This window comes from Ruditapes philippinarum, unplaced genomic scaffold (assembly GCF_026571515.1).
Source record: "Ruditapes philippinarum isolate M1 unplaced genomic scaffold, ASM2657151v2 ctg2566_1_1_1_1, whole genome shotgun sequence".
NCBI lineage: Eukaryota > Metazoa > Mollusca > Bivalvia > Venerida > Veneridae > Ruditapes > Ruditapes philippinarum.
The window spans coordinates 138,519-165,316 of record NW_026856691.1 but is presented as its reverse complement, the minus strand read 5'-3'; the positions used below and the strand labels follow the sequence as shown (position 1 = coordinate 165,316).

General features: G+C 32.2%; 1 protein-coding gene and 1 long non-coding RNA gene across 2 annotated transcripts; both read left to right on the top strand.

The window, feature by feature from the left end:
- On the top strand, positions 1 to 26,568 carry LOC132747368 (DNA (cytosine-5)-methyltransferase 3A-like). Its single transcript, XM_060736724.1, has 7 exons — positions 1 to 119; positions 1,681 to 1,820; positions 8,381 to 8,468; positions 11,017 to 11,165; positions 16,357 to 16,524; positions 24,828 to 24,949; positions 26,301 to 26,568. The coding sequence occupies exons 2-7, from the start codon at positions 1,698 to 1,700 to the stop codon at positions 26,446 to 26,448; spliced, it is 798 nt and encodes a 265-aa protein (XP_060592707.1). The 5' UTR covers positions 1 to 119; positions 1,681 to 1,697; the 3' UTR covers positions 26,449 to 26,568.
- On the top strand, positions 2,149 to 3,807 carry LOC132747363 (uncharacterized). The gene is made up of 3 exons (XR_009628118.1): positions 2,149 to 2,654; positions 3,150 to 3,226; positions 3,458 to 3,807. It is a non-coding gene; the product is annotated as an uncharacterized LOC132747363 (long non-coding RNA).
- Positions 26,569 to 26,798: the final 230 nt, after the last annotated feature.

Below are 26,798 nucleotides of genomic sequence, written 5' to 3'. Positions count from 1 at the left end.
CTAAATTGATTGAAACCTTGCTTGTTTTCTCCCTTTTCAGAGCACAGATTTGCATTACTTGATATCTGAACATAAAAGGAAAATCAGAGTGTTGTCCTTATTTGATGGCATAGGAACTGGTATGAAATCTTTGAAATGTTGTTTTGACTATGTAAAGCTTGGTCTTACCTCAATTTATCAAAATTATATTTCATGAACTATAAAGCTACATGCCTCCAGATGGGTGAAAATATTTCAAGAAAATTAAACTTGAGAAAAATGAACTAAGAGTCAGAAAGCTAAAATTTAGATTCAAAATTCAAATGATAATTTACTTGCGTGCGATAATGACTGGTTTGCAGTATTCATCTAATATTTCTACTGCATGACTGACGCAGTAAGGGCTATTTTTGCATATTTTGACCTCTTTTGTAACTCATGTGAATTTAAAAGTGCTGCTAAGTTTAAGTAATTTGTAAAATACTTCCTTTTTATATGCCTGAATGAATTTCAGCATATTTATAATGTTATATCACCCTGGCATTCGTCAGTGTCCGTCCATCCATTAGCAATTTGGTTACCAGCGTAACTTAAATTCCATTTGCCCCACAATATTCAAACTTCATAGGATGATTGTCCATTTTGAGTAGAAGACCCATATTGATTTTGAGGTCACAAGGTCAAAGGTCAAGGTCACTATTACCTTAAAACTGAAAACAGTTTCCACTCAATAACTCGTATTAATCAACCTACAGCTGTAAAATTTTATAGGATGAACAGCCATGTCCAATACACAACCCATATTGATTTTAGGGTCATAAGGTCAAAGGTCAGGGTCACAATGATCTTTACACTGAATATTGTTGTTTCTGGAGCATGGAGTTCCATTTGGCCCACAGTGTTCAAACTTCATAGGATGATTGTCAATATTGAGTAGAAGACACCTACAAATTTTCGGGTCACAAGGCCAATTGTCAAGGTCACTATTACCTTAAAACTGGAAACGGTTTTCGCTCAATAACTGAAGTATTAATCAACCTACAGCTGTAAAATTTTATAGGATGAACAACCATGTCCAATACATGACCCCCTATTGATTTTAGGGTCATAAGATCAAAGGTCAGGGTCAAAATGACCTGAACACTGAAAATTATGGTTTCTGGAGAAGAACACAAGTTCCATTCGGCTTTCAGTGTTCAAACTTCGTAGGATGATTGCCTTTATTGAATGAAAGATACATATCTAAATTCGGTCACAAGGTCAAAGGTCAGTATCAAATGACCTTAATATTGTTAACAGTTTTACAACTGTCAAACTTCATAGGATGTTCACTTACATTTTGCACATTAATTATATGCCCTAAAAAATTTGCTTATATTATGTTATACCCCTAGCGACTCTTTCCATCCATCTGTTGTAGCATTTTTACTCACAAGATAACAACTTGATGGTGGTGCTTTGGAAACAGCAACTGTATATATATATGGAGGTTCTATAAAGGAGGATTGCTTTTTAAAGGAGGTTAAACTTTATTTAATTCCCATGTCTTACAAATGTTTCATCCTTACTTAAAAAAAACACTTTCGGCATAATTATAAAGTCTAGTGGTGCTTTTGTTTAACTTCACAATGTTTTACTTTTAATGCAGAACAGGATATCCTTGATGAAGAATGATTTATGATTTTATTGTGTTATTTATAGGGAAAGTAGCATTAGATATGCTTGGATTAGACATGGAAGTTTATTATGCCTCGGAGATTGATGAACATGCTAGACTTGTGTCAAGCCTTCACCATGAAGTGAAACATGTAGGCAATGTCTTGAACTTAGATTTACAAAGAGTAAGTAGAAGTAAATTAAAGTTTCTTTATTTTAGTGAAGTGTGTTTGAGTTTACATGTATTGTTCTTTACTACATGGTTTGTATGTATAAATTTGGTTGACAAGCACTGTGTAAAAAATTGGTTAACAAGCACTATGACAATTGGTTTGTATGATGTGTCTTTTATCTTGAACCTCACATATCGGCAAAGAGAGTGCCAACAAATAATTAATATACAAAAATTACCCAGCAAACACATGACGTTAAAATAACGTCGGATTAATGTTAGATTTTGGTCTCGTAAATCTGACGTTAAAAACCGATGTTTATTAGACGTTTCTTTTTGACGTCATGCTAACGTCAGGTTCTGGTCGGTGTCCTGACAGTAGGTAAAAAATTAACAAAAAATAATCCTTATTCGCTGTTGTAATCATTTAAACTTTTTTCAAATGTTATTTGGATTACAAATGAAATGTTCTTATATAAATACAGACCAAGATCGCGGCGCTGCAACCTAATAAAACATATAGGTGGCGCTGTATATAGGCAAGTTACATGTGTTATTGTTATGAAATCTATTTATAGCCACAGATCTGTTTACAAGTTCCAATCATTTAACGTTATAATATTATCATTTGTGGTACATTATATGTATCAAAATCACGAGTTTTTTAATAGTGCTTTAACATTTAATCATAGTGACAGAAAAGGGAAAGAAAACATAATTAACCTATAATTCGAATCTAAAGTCACGTGGATGGAAATTCAAATTCGTAGGCGTTACGTTTTGGCTGTCGGTCAGGAATCGGGATGCATTGATAAAGTGAATATTATAGATTTTCTTGAACAAAAAGGTCAGTTCAATTTATTTAGATTTATTTCTACTTTGTATTTGATAAATAATTGCATGATTGCAAGCACTCTTAAATTTAATTATCATTATTTGAACAGCTGAAGTAAAATGTCACACAAATTCGCGATAATGTCTAATAATAAATCTTTTTAAAATTGACATGTTTTAACTCTGCTTGTAAAGAGTTTATAATATGCCTTTCAGTACTACCAAAGAGAATGCTTAGTTTTCATATTTTTCTTAAACTGTGATGTTTTTGTCAGTTAAAATCTGAGAATTGAGAATGAATTTGTACGATTTCGAGCATTTCGGACCAAGACGTTTCGGTCCCAAATAACCCAAAACGTTCCGGTCCCAAATAACCCAAGACGTTTTGGTTCCAGACATTTCGGCATTAAATCTTTAATTTAAAACTATGAAATATTTAAGACTTGCGTAACTGTTCTATTTCAAACGTAGAATATATACATAGGTTAGAATATAATTTTCTTTTCAGGTAGTTAAAGTGTTGGACATGCTCTCAAAGGTCGGAGGGACAGAAACACGTGAATATGAAAAAAGAAACATATGAAAGTAAGATTTTTGTAAATTCTATAACATACTTTAATCCATACTAAACTGGAGTTTAAAAGCGGCCTTTTAAATGTTCAGTATTTATGTTTACTTTTAATTTTTGTTAAAGCTCTCTTATAAAAAGGTAGCAAAATTGTTCATTAAGTTAAGATAACCATGAAAACATTTTTGCTCATGAAAACATTTTTGCTTGTTATTTTTACATGTTTCATAAATTTCTTTTTTTTTCAGTTAAAATGATGTCACACACGCTATTGGACGCTACAAACGCTACATATCCTCCGGACAGACGAGGGGTGCTGAAAGAAGGTCATCTCTTAAAGCATCACACCTCAAAATTCGTGCTAATTCTCATGGATATCTAAAAGTATAACTTTGTGAAGTAACTAAAAGGCAGCAATTTATACATTACTGACAATTATCAAAGGAGGTCAAAATATGCAAAATGGCACTAAATGTTTTAGAAATGCTGTAGAAATATAGTTAAAATACTGAAAATCTGTCATTAATTGCTTGAAACATTATTATCAGAATCTTTTAACTTTTCTTAAAATTATAATTTTAATTTATAATTTTTATTATTTTATTTGATAAGGCAAACTTTGATAGAAATGTGCATACATTATTTTGTTCTTTAATATTTGTACATGTTTTCTTAGTTTCATTTATGTCATTGTTTTTGTAATCCCTTTTTGTTTTGTAATTAACTTATTTTATGTTTTATTTTGTTTAATTTATGAAAATTATTTAACCTTGCAGAATTTACTAAAATTGTATGTATCAGCTTAAAATTGCAATTTTTATTTCAAATTAAAAAAGCATAAAACATATTTTTGCTTTTAGTTTTCTGTTATACATTTCATTGGAGGGAAAGTTACTTAATAGAATGAGTTACATTAAATTCGATCAAATCAGGATTAGCCAGAAAATATTTATGACGTGGTGAAACAAAAAAGATTAGGGGAATGATCAGATGAAGGTCAGAAAATGACCAGATTTAGGGCAGAAAAGGGTTAATATTTAGGTCGGAAAATGGTCAGATTGAGGTCGGAAAATGGTTAGATAATGGTCAGATTTTGGTCAGAAAAAGGTTAAATAATGGTTAGATTCTGACGTCTACCTGACGTCAGATTATTACGTCAAAAAAACTTTCAAATCCAACCGTTTTTCCGACCGTCATCCGACGTCAGAACCTGACTTAAATCTGACGTCAAGATGACGTCTTGTGTTTGCTGGGATATAAGTACATTATTTGACATGCATATCAGTTCTTTTATTAAACACAGGCCTAGTGGGACATTTTACAATACAATTTACAAAGAAAAACATGGAATTTCATTTAACAGGGGACTGTTACATAATTAAATTATCACTGCAGAGATCTGCCGAGAATTTGAAAGAATGGAGCCCTGGGCCCACTTGGTCTGAAAATGTATGGGCCTTGGGAAAATAAGTAAACATTGACCTAAATGACAGTTTAAAGTTTGTAGATAATTGAACTGAAATCATATTTTATGACAAATGGTTCACTTATGATTCAGTATTTAACAGAGAAGATAACCAATATTTAAAAAAAATTCTTAGAAGGTAACTTTCTAACTTATATTAATTGCAGGCAAAACATTTTTTCAAATGGCTGCTCAAAAATCTGATTTGCATAATTTATTCACATAATTGCTGGTTCTTACTTCTAATGTCTAATACTGTGCATTATCCATTTAATTGTATCATAGTTTGGGACATTTCTCTTGAAAATGTGTAAGTAAGTAAAAGTAAGTAAGTAACAACTTTATTTAATGAGGCAACACAGTTGGGCAAGCCCAGTGACTTCCCTGTGGGCCTCAACAATATACAAAACAATTTACAAAATATAATACATCAATAAAAGATTAAATAATAACACAAGTAGATTTCATTATTATACATCAACACTGACATACTTTAGATCAACCTTGAAAAAAGAAGAAGAAGAAGAGAAAAAAAATTTAAAAAATGAGTTGATATTATATACATACATTCAACATTGAATTGGATGGTAACAAAATTGAAAATTTACATACATATTAAACAAAAATATTCAACCAATATAAAAACAAATATTTATACATGTATAGCATCTAAGCAGAGGTTTCCACCAGAGAACCACCATGTTAAATATGACTTTTTGAATAGTGGAAGACTGTTTGATTGCCTGATATGTAATGGTATTTTGTTCCAGATTTTAGGCCCAGAGTACGCAAGAGCTTTTCTGCAAAATTCTAATCTAGGTTTTGGTATATGTAGTGTCTGTTGAGTGTTTGATCTCAGAGTTGTGTGATTTGTATGTGAAAATAAATCAGACATATAATGTGGCAATAGATTGTTAATGGATTTGTAAACAAGAATTGCTTTTTTATAATGGATGCGGTCATGTATTTTTAACCAATTCAATTCATGAAACAATATTTCTGAAGGTGTATCAATGTCTTTGTCAAGTATAATATGGGCGGCCCTCTTTCTGAAATTTGTATATGCTGTTCAGTATTTCATCATTACAATTTCCCCAAATAGTGCAGCAGTAATCAAGGTGTGGCAATATGTATGCATTATAAAAAACTACTCTCATTTGTTTGTTAAGGTACTGTTTGATACGGAGGAGAAGATACAGTAATGAGTTGCATTTTTTAATCAGCTATTCAATTTGACAGTTCCATGATAATCTATGATCCACGTGAATTCCCAGCAATTTTTCAGAGTTAGTAAATTCAATGTCATTTTCCTGCATTTTCAAAATGTAATCATTGCTTGATTTGATGGTGTTGTAAATGATATTTGATGGGGAGATTATCATTGCTTTTGTTTTTTGAGGATTTGGTAGCATAGAGTTTCTTGCACACCAGTCGTAGATGATGTCAATGCTATTTTGTAGCGATCTGTAGACTGAGTCAATAGACGATCCAAATGAGGTGACAGTTGTATCATCTGCAAACATGTCAGTAGATGTATTTGGAAGGTTTAAAGGCAAGTCATTTATATATAGAATGAATAGAGCGGGGCCAAGTATAGAACCCTGAGGGACTCCAGATGATATTTCTTTAGCACTTGATAATTTGCCAGAGATTGAGACCTGTTGTGTTCTGTTTGAGAGATAAGATTTAAACCAGTTAAGTGTTTCCCCTGCAAACTGATATTGTGTCATCTTTTGAATTAAAAGGGAATGATTAAGTAAATCAAATGCCTTAGTTAGATCAAGAAAAACAGTGCCTACTAGTTTGTTGTCATTGATTGCAGAAATCCAAGTGTCAATGATAGATGTTAATGCCGTTTCACATGAATGATGTGAGCGGTGTCAGAGTTAAATCATAAACATATACATGCACAGTGCATAAACTGGAGTGCAGGTATTAGGTACCTGCACTCCAGAGCATGCCTATTGATTGGCTCATTTTTGCTGGGGTTTACTTATTGTGACGGCAGAGAAAGGGCAAGCGGCAGAAATGTCATATTCAGATGCTTGTTCATTGGTTACATTTTTCTGGGGTTTCATATTGTGACAACAGGAAACGTGTTTTTATGTTTGACTATGATACAAAAGAGAAAGAACATCAAAACGATCAACAATAGCCTCGTGTTTTGATGCTCTTTCTATTACTTGTACCTACTTTGCACCAAATGTCCCTGTCACACTGTATATTGACGAATTTTATTACTCCTTGTATGCTTCTGTGTAGAAAGCATACATCACAGACACTTGCCCACAGACCTTTTGATCATGAAAAAAATTCATGCACAAATGTTTCTCTGATTGGTAATAACCCTGTCAAATATTCTGATGACGAAATAGACATCTTTTTATACACTCCATCAGCCAAAGCTTGCGTGAACTTGAGTGACCTTAGGGGAAACTAAGTTGTACAGCTGTCAGATTATACTGTAACTTACAGCATTTCTTAAAATAGCAACACTTTTTTTTTCAGTTACCGATAACCATTTTAAATATTAAATTATTTTTGTTTGTTTATTTTATTGGATTAAATTTATGGTAGCAGAAATGAGTATGTGTGTGGGTAAGGGTTTATGAGAAGAAATGCGGTAGTAGATAACGTGAACAAAAGCTATAGGGGAATGGATAAACTCAAGAATATGTGTAATTACAGGGGAATGGGTAACATGTTGCTGTTGGTACCAGTTTTGACTGGATGACTTAATAACCCAGCAGACAGTTTTGTTTTCTTATAAGTCTGGCACAGATTTTAGATGCGCCCATGGCCCTTTGCTGCCGATTTTCCTGTGCCATTCTCATTTGTTTAGCGCCAATGGCGCGAAATCGCGTCCTCGGCAGATCTCTGTATCAGGCTTTAATGAGAAATGGATTATAGTAATACAATATTAACACATGTGTTAAATTTCATTTGTAAAAAAATAAGCATGCTAATTATAATATTATCATAGGGCATACAAATAAGGGTCAATTGTTATTAAATTTAATGAAAATTTTATGATTTTTACTTAATTAATCATGTTTCTTTTGGGGGGTTATATGACAGCATAACATATAGTAAAATACAAATACTGCATGCTTTGTATTTGAGTTAAAGCCAATTTTCATAAACCCCTATATTTGTAAAGACAATTTTCATGACCAATTGTATTTGTATATAGCGATTTTTTAGCTCACCTGACCACTATAAAGTGGTCAAGGTGAGGTATACTGTGATGGGGCTATGTCTGGCGTCGTTCGTCATCAACAATTCGATTGATAACAGTCTAGCAGTCACAGTTTTGATTGGATCATCATCAAATTTTGTCAGAATGTCTCAATGAAATACAGATTGAGTTTGAAGATAGGTTATCTCAGGTCAAAAACTAGGTGACAGGAGCTAAAAATAGAAAAAGCTTGTTAACACTCTAGTGGCTGCAGTTTTGATCCAAATATTCTGGAAATCAGTCAGGAAGATTGTTTTGATGATTACTAGGTCGAATATGTTCGAATATGGGTCATCTCCGGTCAAAAACAAGGTCACAGGAGCTAAAAATAAAAAAAGCAATTTTCATGATGCATTGTATTCATTTAGGCAATTTTCATATTTTCTTTTGTATTAAAATTGATGTTTAACCAATTTCATTATGTCTCTTGTTTGTTTGGCCTTTTGATGTGATGCTTTGTATTTTTAGCTGAAAAAGATTTGTCCCATTGACCTGGTGCTTGGTGGACCACCTTGTAATGACTTGTCTATTGTTAATCCAAGGAGAAAAGGATTTGGTAAGTAATACTTTAAATGAGGTTTACAAAAATGACTTTTTCTTGTTATCAGATTTTTTAATGCAGGAAGATATATAGATTGCTAGGCATAATATACAATTCTCAAGTCAAGGGATTTTTGGCTCAATACAAAAGTACCAGTTTTTGTCCCCCGCCTTTTCCAAGAAAAAGGGGGATATAAAAATAGGCTCCGTCTGTCCTATCCGTCTGTCACACTTTCGTTTGGGTCCATAACTTTGTCATTTATCAAAGGAATTTGAAATAACTTTGCACAAATATCTGTTATAATAAGACAATGTATCATGTAAAACAACCAGACCCCTACCTCCAGGGTCAAAGTCGCACTTGCTCATTCAAGGTCAAAATTGTCTATTTGGGGGTGTATGTTGTGTCCGGTCCATAACTTTCTTATCTTGGAAGGGATTTTGTAAAAACTTGCCACAATTGTTCGCAATAATGAGACAATGTGTCTTGCGCAACAACCAGTCACCTACCTCCAACTTGTCAAGGTCACACTTGGAGGTCAAAGATTAACATAGTCTGTTATAGGGTATATTTTGTGTCTGGGCCATAACTTTTTCATAAATCAAAGGATTTTGAAAATACTTGCCACAAATAGTCACTATATTAAGACGATGTGTCATGCGCAACACCTGCATCCCTACCACCAAGGTCAAGGTCACACTTGGAGGTCAAAGATTTACATAGTCTGTTATATGGTATATTTTGTGTCCGGTCAGATCAAGGGATTTTAAAAATACTTTGCACAAATAATCACAATAATAAGACGATATGTCAGGCGCAAAACAGGGGTCCCTACCTCCAACGTCACACTTAGAGGTCAAAGATTAACATGTCTATTATAGGGTTTATTTTGTGTCCGATCTACAACTTCTTCATAGCTCAAGGGATTTTGAAAATACTTGGCACAAATAGTTAAAATAATAAGACAATATGTCATGCACAGCACCTGCACCCCTACCCTAGGTCAAGGTCACACTTAGCGGTCAAAGCTTAACATGATAGATTTTTATGCCCCCACAAAGTGGGAGCATATAGCGTTGCACTTGTCCGTCCGGCCGTCCGTACGTCCCGAAATCTTGTGAACGCAACTTCTCTTAAACCGGAAGGCAGATTTTGCTTAAACTTTCAGGGATGAACAACCTTAATGTGTAGATGGTAGTAAAGGAAGGAATTTTCGCTGTACCAAATTTAAAAGAATTATGGCCCTTTGTTGATTTTTTTCACTATATACTATGTAGAAATTTTGTGAATGCAGCTCCTCTGAAACCGGATGGCAGATTTTGCTTAAACTTTCAGGGATGAACAACCTTAATGTGTAGATTGTAGTAAAGGAAGAAATTTTTGCTGCAACCAAATTTAATAGAATTATGGCCCTTTGTTGATTTTTTTTCACTATAAACTATGTAGAAATTTTGTGAACGCAACTCCTCTGAAACCGGATGGCAGATTTTGCTTAAACTTTCAGGGATGAACAACCTTAATGTGTAGATGGCAGTAAAGGAAGGAATTTTTGCTACGACCAAATTTAACAGAATTATGGCCCTTTGTTGATTTCAACTTGTGGCACATGTAGTCCAAAAAATATTTGACCTAATAAGAGTCATAAGATTGACAGAACAGTGGCGTGTGGGGGCATCCGTGTCCTATGGACACATTTCTAGTTAAAATCTGTGTTCATTTTATTTCTTTAATAAATGTATTATTGCATTTGCAGATCTAGCATTGATAATAATTTTGGACTGAAAATCCTGAGATGCATACCTCAATCTTTTTAAATAGCACAATTTTATGCTTCATATAAAACTTCCCTGAGGCGGGGGGGACGTTGGTAACTCTGTAACAAAGTCTTGTTCAATTACATGTAAGTGCCCTGTCATTGTTTGTGTAGGTGAGATGTCAAACCCAGTTTATAGAATTAAGAAAATAATGGTATTGTATTTCAATGGTTAATGACCAAAAACCTGGTTTTATGACATTTTTCTGTAAACTTTTTAACCATTTGAGCAAGGATTGTCACAGACCTTTGCCAACATATAGTATAATTTCTAAGCCATGCCAGTAATAGCACAACCATCCAGATATTATACTGTTTGTGTCTCCATGTTGAGCTCAACTGTGAAAAACAGAATAAGGTGATCTATTTTGCTAACCCAGGCATTGGCATGAGCCTCGCACTTTGGTTAAGTTTTTACTTGCAAATTGATATCTCAATAATTACTGAATGCAATGAAATTCCACCCTCTTATTTGAGGGCATAATAAGAGGTCTTTTTTCAAGGCCTATAACTCTATCATGGATATTGACAGTATTATGACCCTTTCAGGACAGAAAATTCTATATTCTCCAGGCTCTTGTTTTACTATCAAGCACTGAAAATGGTCGATCAAGCTTAAAAGTCAGGAATTACAAAAAAATCTTCATCTTCTTTAAGATTTATTTTTTGCACTCTTCTGAACATGATATATAGATATATACAGGTGAGCACTGTAAGAGCCATTTGTGATCCACTCATTAAATATTTCAGATGGAACTGGTAAATTAGTATGGACTTTTGCAGCAATTGTCAAAGATATTGAAAGGATTTGTGAAGGGTATAATCATGTGTTCTGGCTAATGGAGAATACAGCTGCCATGCCAAAAGTATACAAGCAGGAGATAAATGAGAAATTGGGGGTGAGTTTCTAAATAAGAAGACATTACCGTACATACGCACTTATAAGACGCACTCCTTACTTCTGGCTCATGATTTGGGGATTTTTATGAAGACCCTCATATAAGACGTGGTCATTTTTCAGCCAAAAATTCACGCTATAATTTATTCACAGACTCATGACCCTCCTTAATCAAAAACCAATAAAAATTTAAGTGTAAATAATAATCCTATAATTTATTCACAGATTATTGACCCATCTTGGTTAAGGACGGGTGCGAAAAATTGGCCGCTGCTTTTAATCATTATGACAATTAACAATGTGTAGTGTAATGCCAATTAACAGTGTCTATTGTAAATGCCCCTCTTGTCAGCTGGTGTCCATGCAATTTACTGCTAGATTGCTTATCACACGCATTCTCAATATCATTTACAGAATAGATAAAAACGCTTTCCACGCAGCATATTTGTCTTATTATGTGCTATATATTTTATCTAAAGCACCTGTTCCGTTTTAAATAAATCAAAACAAAAAAGTGGTCAACTGTCATGATTTGAAAAAATATTTATCGCACAATAGTTTTAAAATGAAACGTACGTGACTGTCTCTATAAGAAAATGAAAATTTTAAATCTTTTCATGTTTCAATTGGTCTTTTATAAAACAATTGTTTTGGTGTTTTTTGTATCTCACAATGCCTTAGCGTGAATTTAACAGTGGAACATACTGAAAACTATGATAAAAATGTAAACTAAATTGTTGTTTCTTCCTTTTCCACTGATACATGCCTTTTGGGAGTGTGGCGTTTTTAAACAAGTGAAGAAAAATATTTTTAAAAAATAAGATCTTTCAAAAGTTTGAAATTTTTCTGGCAAGATAATTGGCCATATTGGCCAAAATAATGTATTATAAAAGGGTGGTAAATAATAAGAATGCCGTAATGGACGGATGATTTTTCTGAGAAAAATTAAAAAAGTAATTTTTTTGCCGCGAAAACGTACGTTACTGATGCCTACAAGGAAAAACTGATGAAAATGTAAAGAGGTAGATTGTGTCAAGCAGTTAAAAGCCTTCCCTCAAATAAGAAAGTTTATGTGTTTGAGAATTGTTTATAATTGCTCAAGGGACTGTGTCCAGATTCTGCATTGAAAAGTTGGTCAGAAATGTTACGTTTTCACCGCAACGAAACGTTAAACCGCAATTTAAAAAAAATATTCGCCTTACACTTAAATAATGAATACCTTAGGTAAGAAAATTTATATGGAGAAAAGAATTTTGTAACATCAATAACCCCTAAAATAAATATTGCATTGTGTCACTGTGGATATAATTTAAGGTAAACTCATGTTTGATATACGATAAATCACAATATAATTATTAGAAAACATTTTATTATATAAAAATATATCTATCTTGAAAACATTCTGCTGGATTTTGAGATGTGAATAGCATGTTTTTTTAGCAATGTAAAACAAAAGGTAGTAGTGGAAAGTATATTTCTGCTTTAAAAAAGTACCATGAAATGTATACGTTTTACTGTTGGTAACGTACATTTTCAAAACTAAGTATTAGTAATTCAATGAAGAGTATCTCCTGAATTCTTAAAAAAGTTACTTCATGAATAAGTTTTTCATGTAATAACAAGTTAAGAATGGTAATTAGAAACGAAAACAAATTAAATAAACTGTATTTGCCATCAGTTGCATATGAATTTTATTCAGGCATTTTTTTCCTATCTTACCCAAAAATTGGGACTAGTAACAATATGTGGTTGTTAAAGTTGAACAGTTGTGAATGAAATTGAACATTTTTAATTCTTTTCTCTAGCATCTGCACACTCAAATGTGCATTTGTGTTTGAACTAATAAAGGTCTACAAAACAATGATTTCTCACTTACATTAACATCAACAACAAGTAACGTACATTTCAATTGTAGTAACGTACATTTCAGAGACCGAAATTAAGGGCTGAAGATTCAAAAAGGCTACAGGTAGGAGAGGTAGAGAACAGAGCTGAAAGATACCGAAAGTTAACTTTGGAATGAGCGTTATTGTAAAATTACCGTATAACAGAATCCGAAATATTTGACTAACAAAGCGAGAAATGAAAGAAACAATGTTTTTTTAAAATAAAAGCAAACACTGTTTCAATATAAGCCATGTTTCGTATAAAGTAAATGATTTTTTTCAAGAATTTACCTTATTGTGTACAAAACATTGGAATATATTGTAAAGCAACCAAAATAATCAAAGTTAATTGTGTCACCACTTCTAAAGCATTTATTTTTACATGCATTTCACAAATGTGATTTTTATAATCATAATGTCTTAAAACATGCGAATTTCTAATGGAAGATATTAACAGGACTTTCGACGAATCATCTTCAAATGTATGTTACTTGCAAAGTTGCACATAAAATTGAAGTTTGCGATAGTAAAACATACTTTAATTGTTTTTACATAAAAAATGCAACAAATTTTATTAATTACACCATAATGGGGCTCCAAACATTTCTGGACATCGCTGTAAAATTATCCTCATAACAATGAATAATGTAGCATACAAGGATGATCACATGTGTTTTTAAATTATTTTATAAAGTAAAAATGTTTATTGTTTTAAAAAATTAAAAAAGGAAACATTTTGTTAATAATGTTAAATATTAATTGGTGTCTTTTAATGTACAACAGTCACTGAACACCCATGCCAGAAAACTGAAATGTACGTTACCAATGAGAGTTTACAACAGTATTTAATAAAGTCTTTAAGAGAGTCTTCAAAAATGCTAAAGATTGATATTTTAAAGCATTTTAATTATCATACACGTATGTTGTCATAAATGGTTAAATATGCACATATAATGCTGTTTACATGTACTTTTCACCTTATATGAACAGAATCATCAATTAAAATACATCTTATTTCTGTATGCATATACAATATCTTATTCTGACCAAGCGTTGATGATTTTTGTAATTAACAGTTCAAATGTTTACAAAAGGAATAAATACCAAACAGAGATTTTAAGTTTTTCCATTCCTGTCAGATTTCTTAATGAATTCACTGTTTATATTTTTTTGTATTAAACTAAAATGTACGTTACTAAATTATTACATTACTTTAAAGGCATTTTGGGTGAAATAACAACTGCTACATGCATGAATTAGTTTACAACGAGGAGTTTATATGTATCATAAATAATCAACAGCATTCTAATGTCGAACTGCTTTTCATTGATAAATCTGTAAAGAACTTCGAAGTATGCATTGAAATAGTAAAATATGTATCATTCATCTGTAAAATTTGTTATTGTTTTAACATTCCAAAAACCTGAATATATTGGTATGATTAAACAAAAAATGTGTTTAATTCCATCCTACATCATTTGAGAATGGAATTGTGAAAACAAAATTACTGACTAGGTCAACAGTTACATGATTATGAGCTGCTAAATTAAGGGACACTCAAAGTAACGTACATTTCTGTGCCTGTTTTTATAAGAATGACCTGCTCAATTTGATATGGAACTGAGAGAACATGGTTCGTATCTTGTTTGCAAGAATTCAAATTTATGTCCGGGAGATATTCTTTTTCCATATTCAAGCATTATTTTTATGATCTCTGAACATCATTTTTTTCACTTTCCGTGATTCAATATTTGTAAATGGTATTGAGAATGCGTGATCAATGTGTGAACGAGCGGCAAAATATTTTTGATTGGCAGTAATTTGCTTACAGCATAGTTACAAATGTTTCATAAAAAGCACAATAAAAAAGATATTCATACTTATCTTTTAGATATAAATTCTCTTTAGAAATGATAAATCGTAAAGTAGGATTCAAATTTTTTATTATCCATTTTAAAACTTTCTTCAAACAAATTACTCAAATCTTTTTAACATTGTACCAACATGTTCCATCAAAGACAATAAATTAAATGACCCAAAAAACAAATGAACTGGATGAACCAGAAAGTTTTTGTGAAAAACAAATCTTGCCGATGTGACTTACTTTTCTTGATTGCATTTCGTCAGGCGTCCGTCAGTCCATCGTCCTTCCTTAAACTTTTACTTTAAACGACATCTCCTCATAAATGGCTACACCAATTTCATCCTAACTTCACAGGAATATTCCTTTGGTAGTCAACTTTAAAAAATGTTCAAAGAATTTAATTCTAAGCAAAACTGGTTGCCATGGCAACTGAAAGAAAAAACTTAAAATAATAATAACTTTAGAAAACCGAAAGAGCTAGAGCTTAAATATTTGGCATGAAACATCAACTAGTTAGTGTGTACCAAGTTTTTTTCAAATAAATGCCCTGGGGTCAAAATTGGCCCCACCCCAGGGGGTCATTGTTTTATCCTTTATGTATATAGTAAAAGCTTAAAAAATCTTCTTTAAAAAAAACCTAAGAGCTACAGCTAAGATATTTAGCATGAAACATCTTCTAATGGGTGTCTACCATTTTTGTTCAAATAAGGGCCTTGGGTTAAAATTGGCCCCGCCCCAGGGATCATTGATTTTCCTTAGCTATGTATAAAGTAAAAACTTAAAAAAATCTTCTTTTAAAAAACCCAAAGAGCTAGAGTTTAGATATTAAGAATGAACTATCTTCTAGTGAGTGACTACCAAGTTTGTTTAAATAAAAGCCCTGAGGACAAAGTTGGCCCCTCCCAGAGGGGGGTCATTGTTTTTCCCTATATGTGTATAGTAAAAACTTAAAAAATCTTCTTGCAGCTAGTGCTTAAATATTTATCATGAAACATCTTCAAATGGGTGTCTACCAAGTTTGTTCAAATAAAAGCCCCTGGGTTAAAATTGGCCCCACCCCGGGGGCCTATATACAGGTGAGTGATTTCACGGCCATCATGGCCCTCTTGTTATTTGAATAAACCAAACAGCCTGAGTTATGGTGCCTGAAAAGACAAAACTGGCATAATTATGTGTCTTTATAAATCATTGTGAGATTATAATCTGTCAAAGTTAAAAAAAAAAAGTTCATTTAAAATGATGTGTGTAATGAAGAATACAGTAGTTAATTGTGTTCAGTGTCATTTATATGATAATGAAATCAGGAATATGAAAATTATTATGCAAATTAAAATGGTGTGTAAATGTCTAATCAATAACACATGGGATTTTTTCTATGTACCCTATTAATTATTGCTTCTTATTATACTTGGTAGAATAGAATTTCTTCCCTCTTTTTATAGATGGAACCGGCGAAATGGGATGCCAAACACTTTTCTGGTCAGAGACGAGCACGAAACTTCTGGGGAAACATTCCAGGAATGTTCACTCAGCCAGAGTTAAATAAACTTTTGGAAAGTGAAAAGAAAGATCTTAGCCATGCAGTATATAAATGTGGAAGATTGGCACGGGTAAATATTGGAGAGTGTAATGTTACTTAATATTCTATAAAACATCTTGGTATGGTGAAAAATTTTATGGTGACTGAATTATAGTTCTAGAATGACAAAAAAGTAGTCTTATTTAATCTTAAACAATAACTTAGGTTAAACATGAAAATTGTTTAGTAATAGTCGCCCAAAAAGTTCAGAGTGGCTTATTTTGTTATGCACCTGGTTTTCTGTCCATCAGTCCATCCATCTGTCTGTTAGCAGTTTCATGTCTGCTGTGTATATTTTGAACCAATAAAAGGACATTGTAACTACTTGGCAGAATATATATGTTACCCATAAAATGATCATGTGCAGACTTTTCTTAGGGCAAGGTCAGGCTTAGTCATTAGGCCACTCTTAAAAATATATGTTTGCTATTGCTGGCCGACTGACTGAAAATGCCCCCAACTAAAAAGTTAGATTTTTTTTTATTTCCACTAAATCAGTCACGGCCATTCTCAGTTAGAATTTACACCCCTATCAAAATTTTATAAAAAATACAGATTCGCAAAAACGCAAAACTGTTAGTCTTTTTACAAACTTAAACCATCTGTGAAGTTCTACTGAAATTATTTTCAACATCATATAAGTAGTTTTTGTAAATCGGCGGTTTGAAAAGTGTATCCATTTTACCTTTTTAAAATGCCGGAAATGTTCGTGACAAAGTACCGTTTACTCTAAAAAGGGCTGCTTATAATTACATTGATGATATCTTATTGGAATTTACTTTTAAATATCACATGGTACATAAATTTTTAATTGTACAATTGATATCACGAATTACTTGACTAATTAAGCTTATATACTTTTTTAAAAACTCATATGCAAAAAGTGCAAATCAAGATATACTGCTTAACTGTGATTACGATTTGTCTCATTATTATAAGAGCTACGACCCAGTGTAATAAGTATAGTTCTTGGCATAAATAAAAACCGTAGTATCTCTGCTAGCAATTGTATGCGATGTATATGCTTTATTATTAGGTAAATTGATCACCTTACTAAAATTTAAGTACTATGTAAAGCTAACGAACCTTTCAACCATAAACTCAAACAAAAAAGAAGCCCACTTAATACCCCAAAGCATACATATAGACATCAGACAATGATATTTAGTATAAAACCCATTATCTTTCTTGACTTTATAGTATACTGGTTCACATTATTTTGTAGTAAAATAAAGCATCGAATATGTAAAATGATAGTAACTAAAGAAATAGCAATACAGCATATCAGTCTAAAACAATTGAAACAACAACACCTTAATTAAAAGATAAACATGTATCAAGAAGTAGAACAGTTTACCAGATCAAATACATTGCTGGTGCTAAGATTTTAATCATATATTCACTAACTTTTTCAATTCAGATATGGTATATAAAATAACGAACCTTTCATTGTCAAATCAAAATTTTGATGCTAATATAGATACATTTATATTCAGATATAAAGTTCGGATATAGACATTCGAATACAATTATATTCATTACCTAATGATATCTATTGTAATCTTTTCATTTCTCAAAAATGATATTAAATTGGAATGGCATCTGTAGTAAAACAATTTATAAATGTTTTCTTCAATTTATAACAACTAATTCAATCCAATGAAAACGTGTCAATATGGTAATAATACTAGATTTTACTTTTAAAACAAATAAACATAAGCTTTTTACGAAGAGAAACATTCAGCTAGTATAAAAAAATATTAGCTATATAACGCAAGCATATCAAATTATAGGATCGGAGTCAATTTCTCTAAATTAAATGATATGTTCGTTATTCACTGAAACTGCTTTTTTGCAACAAACAAAGAATTGACCAATTCAATGTTGTCACCTCCCAATTATTTAAATGACCTCCGCGAATATCTTGTTTCTCTTGGCTTCATAACCTTTTAGGGCGTGTCCTTGGGTTCAGCCATATCTTTTCTTCGCCTACTGGACATTGCAATATGTCACGCAAATATTAGTTTTCAAAAGGTTAATCACAATTTCACAACATTGAAGAAGCAACGTATATTTTCATGCTTGTAATACTAGTAATATATTCTTGATATTTTTCCGAATCTTCTTGTTTTATTATTTTACTGAATTACCGCATGTTTTCAGGTTTAGACTTCAGCATAATTGTCTGCACTAAAAGTAATTCCAAAGCTACAATTGTCTAGCTTGAAAAAGACGGTTTTTTTACTTGAAAGGTTCGTGGCCCAAGACAACGAACCTTTCATGGAGTTAAATGTTTATTTTATCATGTTTTCCTCATCATAATAATTTATCTTTATAGAATTGTTTTAAATTCACTTCATATTTTGAATTTATAATCACACAAATATAATGTTTATTTGCTTTTTTTATAAAACAAGCTTTTCGGGCGAGTACGAGGTTTATTTTTTACATACATCTTTTTCAGTTGTAACGTCTTGTAAAAATCAGACATTCTTTTGATGTTCTTTTTCTGTATAAACAAGATATACTCACAAGATTTTTCTTAAATAATATTATATACATTACAGGATAAGATATATTATTTTATTCATATAAATTATCATAGGAAAGGTTCGTGACTAATGGTCACGAACCTTTCCTTGTTTGTAATCTGACATGGTATTGATAAACATCATAAAAATATAAATTCGCTTATTTCATTTGAAACCAATATCGTTTGTGATTCGGTAGGCAATAGAAAATTTTCTTGAAATTTAATAATCATGAAAAGTATCAAAATCACTTGCCAAAGGATTTTGATGGGAATTCTCGATCATGTTTATAACATGCGCTGCGAATAATAAGCAACCATTATAGAAAGAGTTGAAACGTTTCAACCCAAATGACATCATAGTACATATGTTTGTTATCCGCAGCCGTTTACAAACAAGCATAGTGTAGGCGGCATCGAGTAAGATATATCACCGCACGAACCTTTCATCACGAACCTTTTCTCAGCATATTTCAGATTCAATAATGTTGTTTAAACAGCAACAAAATGTTTCATTTTTGGCATAAAATACTAATTTTTACGTAACTTAGAACATTTGATGTGCTCGGGGTACATATTGTAGTCATAAACCCTTTCAATCAGGTAACGAACCTTTCAATTTTAACCCAAACCACATCACAACGTTAAATTCTACATAAATAATAAAAAAATTGTGCACACTATGAACATGGTGATAATATGAAAGTATTATATTTTGATATTAATACAAAAAAGAACATCTAAAGTTGTTTCAATGATAAAAACACTTCACTTGCAATATATGGTTAAAAGGATAACGAACATTTCATACTATCCGGCGACAAACACTAATCCCTTACCATTTTTTATGAATTATTGTTACTGAGATCTAATTTACAAATTTATAGTCGTGAATTGTTCCAAAATAATACGGCATCAAAGAAAATTAAAACAATACAATTAAAGCATCTAAATACACATTCACTTTTTATAAATTGGACGGCGACAATCACGAACCTGTCATTTTCGTAACTTTAGGTGAATATTATTAAACAATTATTCATGATCAAATGGCGAGTTATTGTGTGTTATTTAAGGTAACATCTACCTTCTTAAACCAGCATAGATTTACAGGCAAATAACCTGCAATAATGAGGATAGACGGTGGCGACAAGTAAAAACTAAGGGTGTAAATTCTAACTGAGAACGGCCGAGTCAGGGCATGCACTCGGCCAAAAAAATCCCCTCAAAAACAAAAATAAAATTCGAAGAAACATGAATATGTAAAGTGTGATATCATAAAGATTGATCATTCATGAGGGCATTCTGTGCATAAAATTAGGATGTTACTATTAAAAGTATTTACATAAATAGCGACCAGCCAGGGTAGGGGTTTTCCTAAGGTCATGCAGGTACTGAATGCACGTCGCAATTAACTACTTCTAGAATTATCAAAATGAGGCTTGGAAACTGGATTAGAAATAATGAATAATGTTTGTTCAACTAATGAATATTCATAAAGTATTTATATGGTCACTAATTTACCACATGATAGTTTTAATGTGTTTTGGTTTATGACTACCCATACAGATTAATTACTTGGCCCCTGCAATAAAAATATTTTTTGTAGCAGTGGCGATTCTGTCATAACATCGACCGACAAATAAATATTTGGAAGCTTGCATTATTGTGCATGGTGTCAAGTATTGCACAATCTTCAAGATTATATTGCAACAATTGTCTTTGAAATACTGCCATGTTGTATTAAAATAAAATTTTCCAGGTTGTTTGTTAATTTTAGGCAGAATTTAGAGGTGTATCACATCAGTAATTTGACCACTTGAATTTCTGTCTACAAAGTAATTTTTTTTTTCATGTTATGATTACTAGTGAAAATGTCTTTGATTTTTACTGCCTATTAATACATGTCAGTTTTGTTATCGCCGATGATGATGTCCAAATTTTCACAATTCATTTGCTACAACCAAGCGAATTTTACTTACGTTCTGGGAAAACCAAAAAAATTATATCATCAAAAAAAAGGCTAGCTACCGACCCATTCTTTCTAACCCTGGGTTGGCAATAGCAAACAGATATTTTTAAAGTATGAATTTATTAAATTTAAGAACCCATAGAAGGAAATTAAAACTATTGGAAGAAATTTTACTTATAATGAGACAATCTGCAGAAGCATGTTTGTGTTTGTCAGAAATTCCCTTGCGGACATTTACACAACTGGTTTTAATCATGCCCGTTTGGTCAGTATTCACAGGCCCTGCTTAGGGGGTAACTTGATTTATATAGACTTATATCGTAAAATATCATTTAAGTTTAACTGTGTGAAACTCGGCCTCAGCAATGCCTGTAGGAAGTCTTGTTGTGTGAAACTGAAACACTGCCCCAGGATTACAAATCTGAAACTCTTCCTATTGAGCTAAGCTGGTCAGCTTCTGCTTTCTAATAAATAGTAGGTATAGACTAGTGATGATCGTATCGATTTATTCAGGGAATAGACATATACACATACAATGTTATCACATATATCAACTTGCATATATATAAAAACACACACATAAAATGCAACAAAAATAATTATAAGATTAATTAATGAGTATGTTCTATGTAACCCTAGGATTGCCCATTAAGCTAAAAGCTTATTTCCAATGGGGTCCATTTACTGTAAAATTATTACACTAACTTACATAATAATAAATGAATTATAAAGAAGTTAAAATAAATGACAATTTTCAACAATCAAGACACATTTTTCAATATAATAAGACAAGTACATTGTACACAAACAAAATGAAATAAATTTCGTTTAAACTAAAACATATCAAGTACAACATAAACATGTTACAAAACCTTATCATAAGTTAGGCATCAATTTAATAATTATAAAATAAACATATTATTCACTAGTTTATCATTTTCATTACTGAAAAAAAGTTTTACTTTCGTTTTAAATGTTTGGATATTGTCAATTGATCTAATGTTGTCTGGTAAAGAATTCCAGTCTTTTATGTCATTGTAGAAAAATGTATTTTTAACATAAGAATCATTTTGAGGTAAAACAAAATTAAAATTACTAGATCTTAAATTGGATATTCTACAAACCTTAAACAATTCCTTTAAATAAGAAGGGCTTTTGTTGTAATAAACTTTATGAATGTGGTTGAGTCTTAACTGTTTTACTATATCATTGACATTTAATAATTTAAGATCGGACAGAACCTTATTTGTCACCGAAGTTCTAGGAGTGTTGTCTTTATTCAAACCAAGATATTTAACTTCAGACAAAGACTTTATTGTTTGATCATCACATGAAATGGAAAAATTTTGTAGTTCATTAATTTTTGATTTAGAACCAAATAGCATACATTCAGTCTTGCCCAGGTGTAGAGATAATTTATTATCAACTAACCAATCTGAGCATCTTTCCAAGACCTTTCCAAGTATTTGGGCTATAATTTTTGGATCCTTATGCGAAAATAATATTGTGCTATCATCTGCATATAAAATTAACTTGCAATCAGAATCGATACTAGTTACCAATTGTCATTAATGTAGCAGAGAAATAGAAGAGGACCCAAAATACTGCCCTGAGGGACCCCACACGTAATAGGAATTGAGTCAGGAAAAACTTTACCAATACTAATACTTTCTGATACCTTCCTGACAAGTATGATTTAAACCAAGAAATAGATTTGACACCTAATATATCTAATTTATCACACAAAATATCATGATTGACGGTATCAAATGCTTTTTGTAAGTCCATCATAACCATACAAGTGAGTAACCCTTTGGAGCTATTTGTACGGATATAGTCAAGTAGGTAAATAAGACATGTGTCAGTTGAATCCCGGACTGGTGTTCGTAAATTAGATTATTAGTTCTTAGAAATGACTCAAATTGTACATACACGGCCCGTTCTAGAATCTTGGATACAATACATAAAATACTAACTGGTCTGTAATTCCCGACATCTAGCTTACTATTCTTTTTGTGTAGAGGTTTTACTTTAGCAATTTTCATATCATCTGGGACAACCCCCTCTGTTATTGAAGAATTCACAATATAAGTTATAGGGATTTTTAACACATCAGCACCATCTTTAAGAAATTTTGCGGGGATACCATCTAATCCAGTGCTTTTGCTTATATTAAGCCTACATAATTCTTTATATACAAACTCCTCACTTACATGATGAAGGTGAAACTCTTTTTTGTGATATGTTCCTATAAAAATTCTTAATTGTATCGGATGCCACACTATAAAAATTTTTTGCTGCCGGGAGTTTCTGTACTAAATTAGATGCAATATTTGTAAAGAAATTATTAAAATGACTATAGCAACTCTACAAGGATCGTGATAAGTTTCACCATCAATCGACAAAACAATATTTTCGGACTTTCTTTATTATTGTTACTGTAAACAAGGGATTTGATATTCTGCCATAGTTTCTTATTGTCGTTCTTATTATCTAATATTTGCCCTTTGAAGTATTCAGATTTTGCCAATTTTATAGATCGTTGTACTTCATTGCGAAGTTTATTGAACAAAATCTTGTCAGAATTGTTACGACTTTTTCTATACCTTGCATATGCTTTCTCTCGCCTATGTATCAGATCTAGAATATTTGAATCTATCCAAGGTTAAGATGAAGTAAAATAAATTAGTTGAATCATTTACAAATTACCTTAATGGATGAAACACATGTAGGTTATCATGTTTGTTCTCATTTCATAAAGACAATATCAGAGGAATTGAACATTCTTCATGTTATAAAATGCATGAAAACACCAAAATATTGCAAATTTATCTTTAATTGAGTTATTTTATATTCGACACATGTAATGTAAAGAAATATGTTATATTTCATTGAAAACATTTAGCGGTTATGTGATTAAATTATCAACATTATTTATTTGTTTATTATTCTCCGCCGTAAGACGGCGGGGGATATAGAAATAGTCTCTGTCCTTCCGTCCATCCACCCATCCTTCCGTCTGACATTTTTGTCCGGAGCATATCTCAAAAAGTAAATGCAGTATCAACTTGAAACTTCATAGGTGGATAGATTATATTGAGGAGGAGTGCATTGCACAAGAATGATAACTCTACCCTGTAAAATTTTTCAGTTATTACCCTTTGTTATTTTTCAAACTTAATTTTTGTCCAGAGCATAACTTAAAAAGCTTTTGAGATATCAACATACAACTTCATAGGTGGATAGATTTTACTCAGGAAGTGTGTAGTGCACAAGAATGATAACTTTACCCTTCATAATTTTTGAGTTATTGCCCTTCGTTATTTTTCATACTTAATTTTTCACCTGAGTGGAGCATAACTCTAAAAGTCTGAGATATCAGCATGAAACTTCAAATGTGGATTTATCTTATTGGGGAAGAGTGCTGTGCGTAAGAATGATAACTTTACCCTTTATAATTTTTGTGTTATTGTCCTTTGTTATTTTTCATACTTTTTGTCGGGAGCTTATCTCAAAATGTGTTACAGGTATCAACTTGAAACTTCATTGAGGAGGAATGCAGCGCACAAGAATGATAACCTACCCAGCATTATTTTTCAGTTATTGCCCTTTGTTATTTTCAGCCATCAGTATTCACATAGGTTTCAAATTTGTAACCACTTCAGCCACATGTTTTCATTACCAAAAGACCTCTGAAAATTGAATTATTCTGCTCTACTACATAATTTATACATTCTTCCAATGAGCAAACACATTAGGTAGGGGATGGCCATGTTAACATGGCTCTTGTTGGCTTTGGTCTGGAAAATAGTATGAACATTGTATTTTGTAGATACCCCATTCCAGAACCATTACCACCAGTGCTAACTCACTAACAATTACAAACGGGAAAAACGACCATCTTGTTTTAATGGATGGGGTACCTGTTCCAATTTGGATACCAGAAATTGAAAGGTAAGTGATTTACAGTTACGATCATCTCATCACAGCAATTCTTTTTTAACAGTAGTTGCAAGTGTTTATATTGCTGTCAACAACATGTCTGTGGAGCCCAAAAAAAAAATTTCTATAGCAATGAATATATTTTGTGGCTTGTCTCTGAACATATTGTCCTTGCCTTGTCTTTCCTCTGAACATATTGTCCTTTCCTTGTCTTGCCTCTGAACATATTGTCCTTGTCTTGTCTTACCTCTGAACATATTGTCCTTGCCTTGTCTTGCCTCTGAACATATTGTCCTTTCCTTGTCTTGCCTCTGAACATGTTATCCTTGCCTCGTCTTACCTCTGAACATATTGTCCTTGCCTTGTCTTGCCTCTGAACATATTGTCATTTCTTTGTCTTGCTTCTGAACTTATTGTCTTTCCCTTGTCTTGTCTCTGAACATATTGTCCTTTCCTTGTCTTGCCTCTGAACATCTTGTCCTTGCCTTGTCTTGCCTCTGAACATATTGTCCTTGCCTTGTCTTGCCTCTGAACATATTTTCCCTGCATTGTCTTACCTCTGAACATAATCATTGTCCTTGCCTTGTTTTGCCTCTGAACATAATTATTGTCCTTGCCTTGTCTTGCCTCTGAACATGTTGTCCTTGTCTTGCCTCTGAACATATTGTCCTTGCCTCTGGATTGATTTCAACAAGACTATGGGAACCATCAATACGAAAATGAAATTTGCATGCCATGATAAATATATAAATAAAGCTTTATGTCTAGTACTTACCAGTACTTGGGGGGGGTGGGGTTCAATTAGCAACAATTCTCTTGAATAATGAAAATATGTACCTTGTCTCTGAAGATAGTGCTATAATTGCATCACCTCTCTAAAGCAATAAAAATACATGTTTGGTAGACAAAAGAAAAATATACATGTTTGGTCTCGGAGCACATTGCTATAAGCAATACCTCTCTGGAGCAGTAAATAAAATATGTGTCTTGTCTAAACCTCTTTATAACAATAAGTATCTGAACACATTGCTCCTAGAATAATAAAAATATGTAAAATAAATGTCTGTGACATGTTGCTATGGAAACATGTTGTAACATTTTGATTGTACTTAAGGTGTGAATGGTTTAAATTTCTATTTCCTTACACAAAGCTTGTGTTGGCACATTGATGATAAACTGACTGTTTAAATGAAATAAATGTTGAAATAGAAAGTAATACTGATGCCTACTTTTAGTGATTTAGTGAAGTTTTTTACAGGCATTATGAATGGTGATATCAGATAAGGAAAATGTTTGTGCTATTTTTTTATGTTGTATATTTACACTTTATAGCATTTTTTAATGGTTTATTTATTTATTTCAGATTATTTGGCTTTCATGACCACTACACCGATGCAGGATTATTTTTAGATAAGGAAAGACAGGCCCTACTGGGCAGAAGTTGGTGTGTTGATGTCATCAAACAATTGTTGTCTCCCTTAAGGAGTTATTTCAAGGTGAAGCAGACATAAAATTATGTCTCACAAAAATTTTTTGTGACAAAAACCCTTCTAGTTTCCTATAGGCCACTGCGAGTAATTCATACTGATAAAGTAACATTAAATGAATAAGTAAAAATATGTTGCCGTTGGCCTAAAGTAAATAGGTACACACATTGGTGTCCTGAATGTAACTTTGTCATGCATCAAAGTATTTTAAAATAAGTAGGCATAAAGTCTACCACATCAAGACAATGTGTCGCGTCCAATGATCATGTCTCTACCTCCAAGGTCAAAGTCACACTAACATTTTGAAGTTTCACTTTTATCACAATAAGAGTTTAATTATTGGTACACACATTTGTGTCTAGACTGTAATTTTG

What these genes read in the sequence shown, in the direction of transcription:
- LOC132747368 (XM_060736724.1), top strand. Translation starts at nt 1,698, where the DNA reads ATGCTTGGATTAGACATGGAAGTTTATTATGCCTCGGAGATTGATGAA. An exon ending in AGATAAATGAGAAATTGGGG is followed by an intron (nt 11,166 to 16,356) that starts GTGAGTTTCTAA and finishes CTCTTTTTATAG; the next exon opens with ATGGAACCGGCGAAATGGGA. An exon ending in AATGTGGAAGATTGGCACGG is followed by an intron (nt 16,525 to 24,827) that starts GTAAATATTGGA and finishes TGTATTTTGTAG; the next exon opens with ATACCCCATTCCAGAACCAT.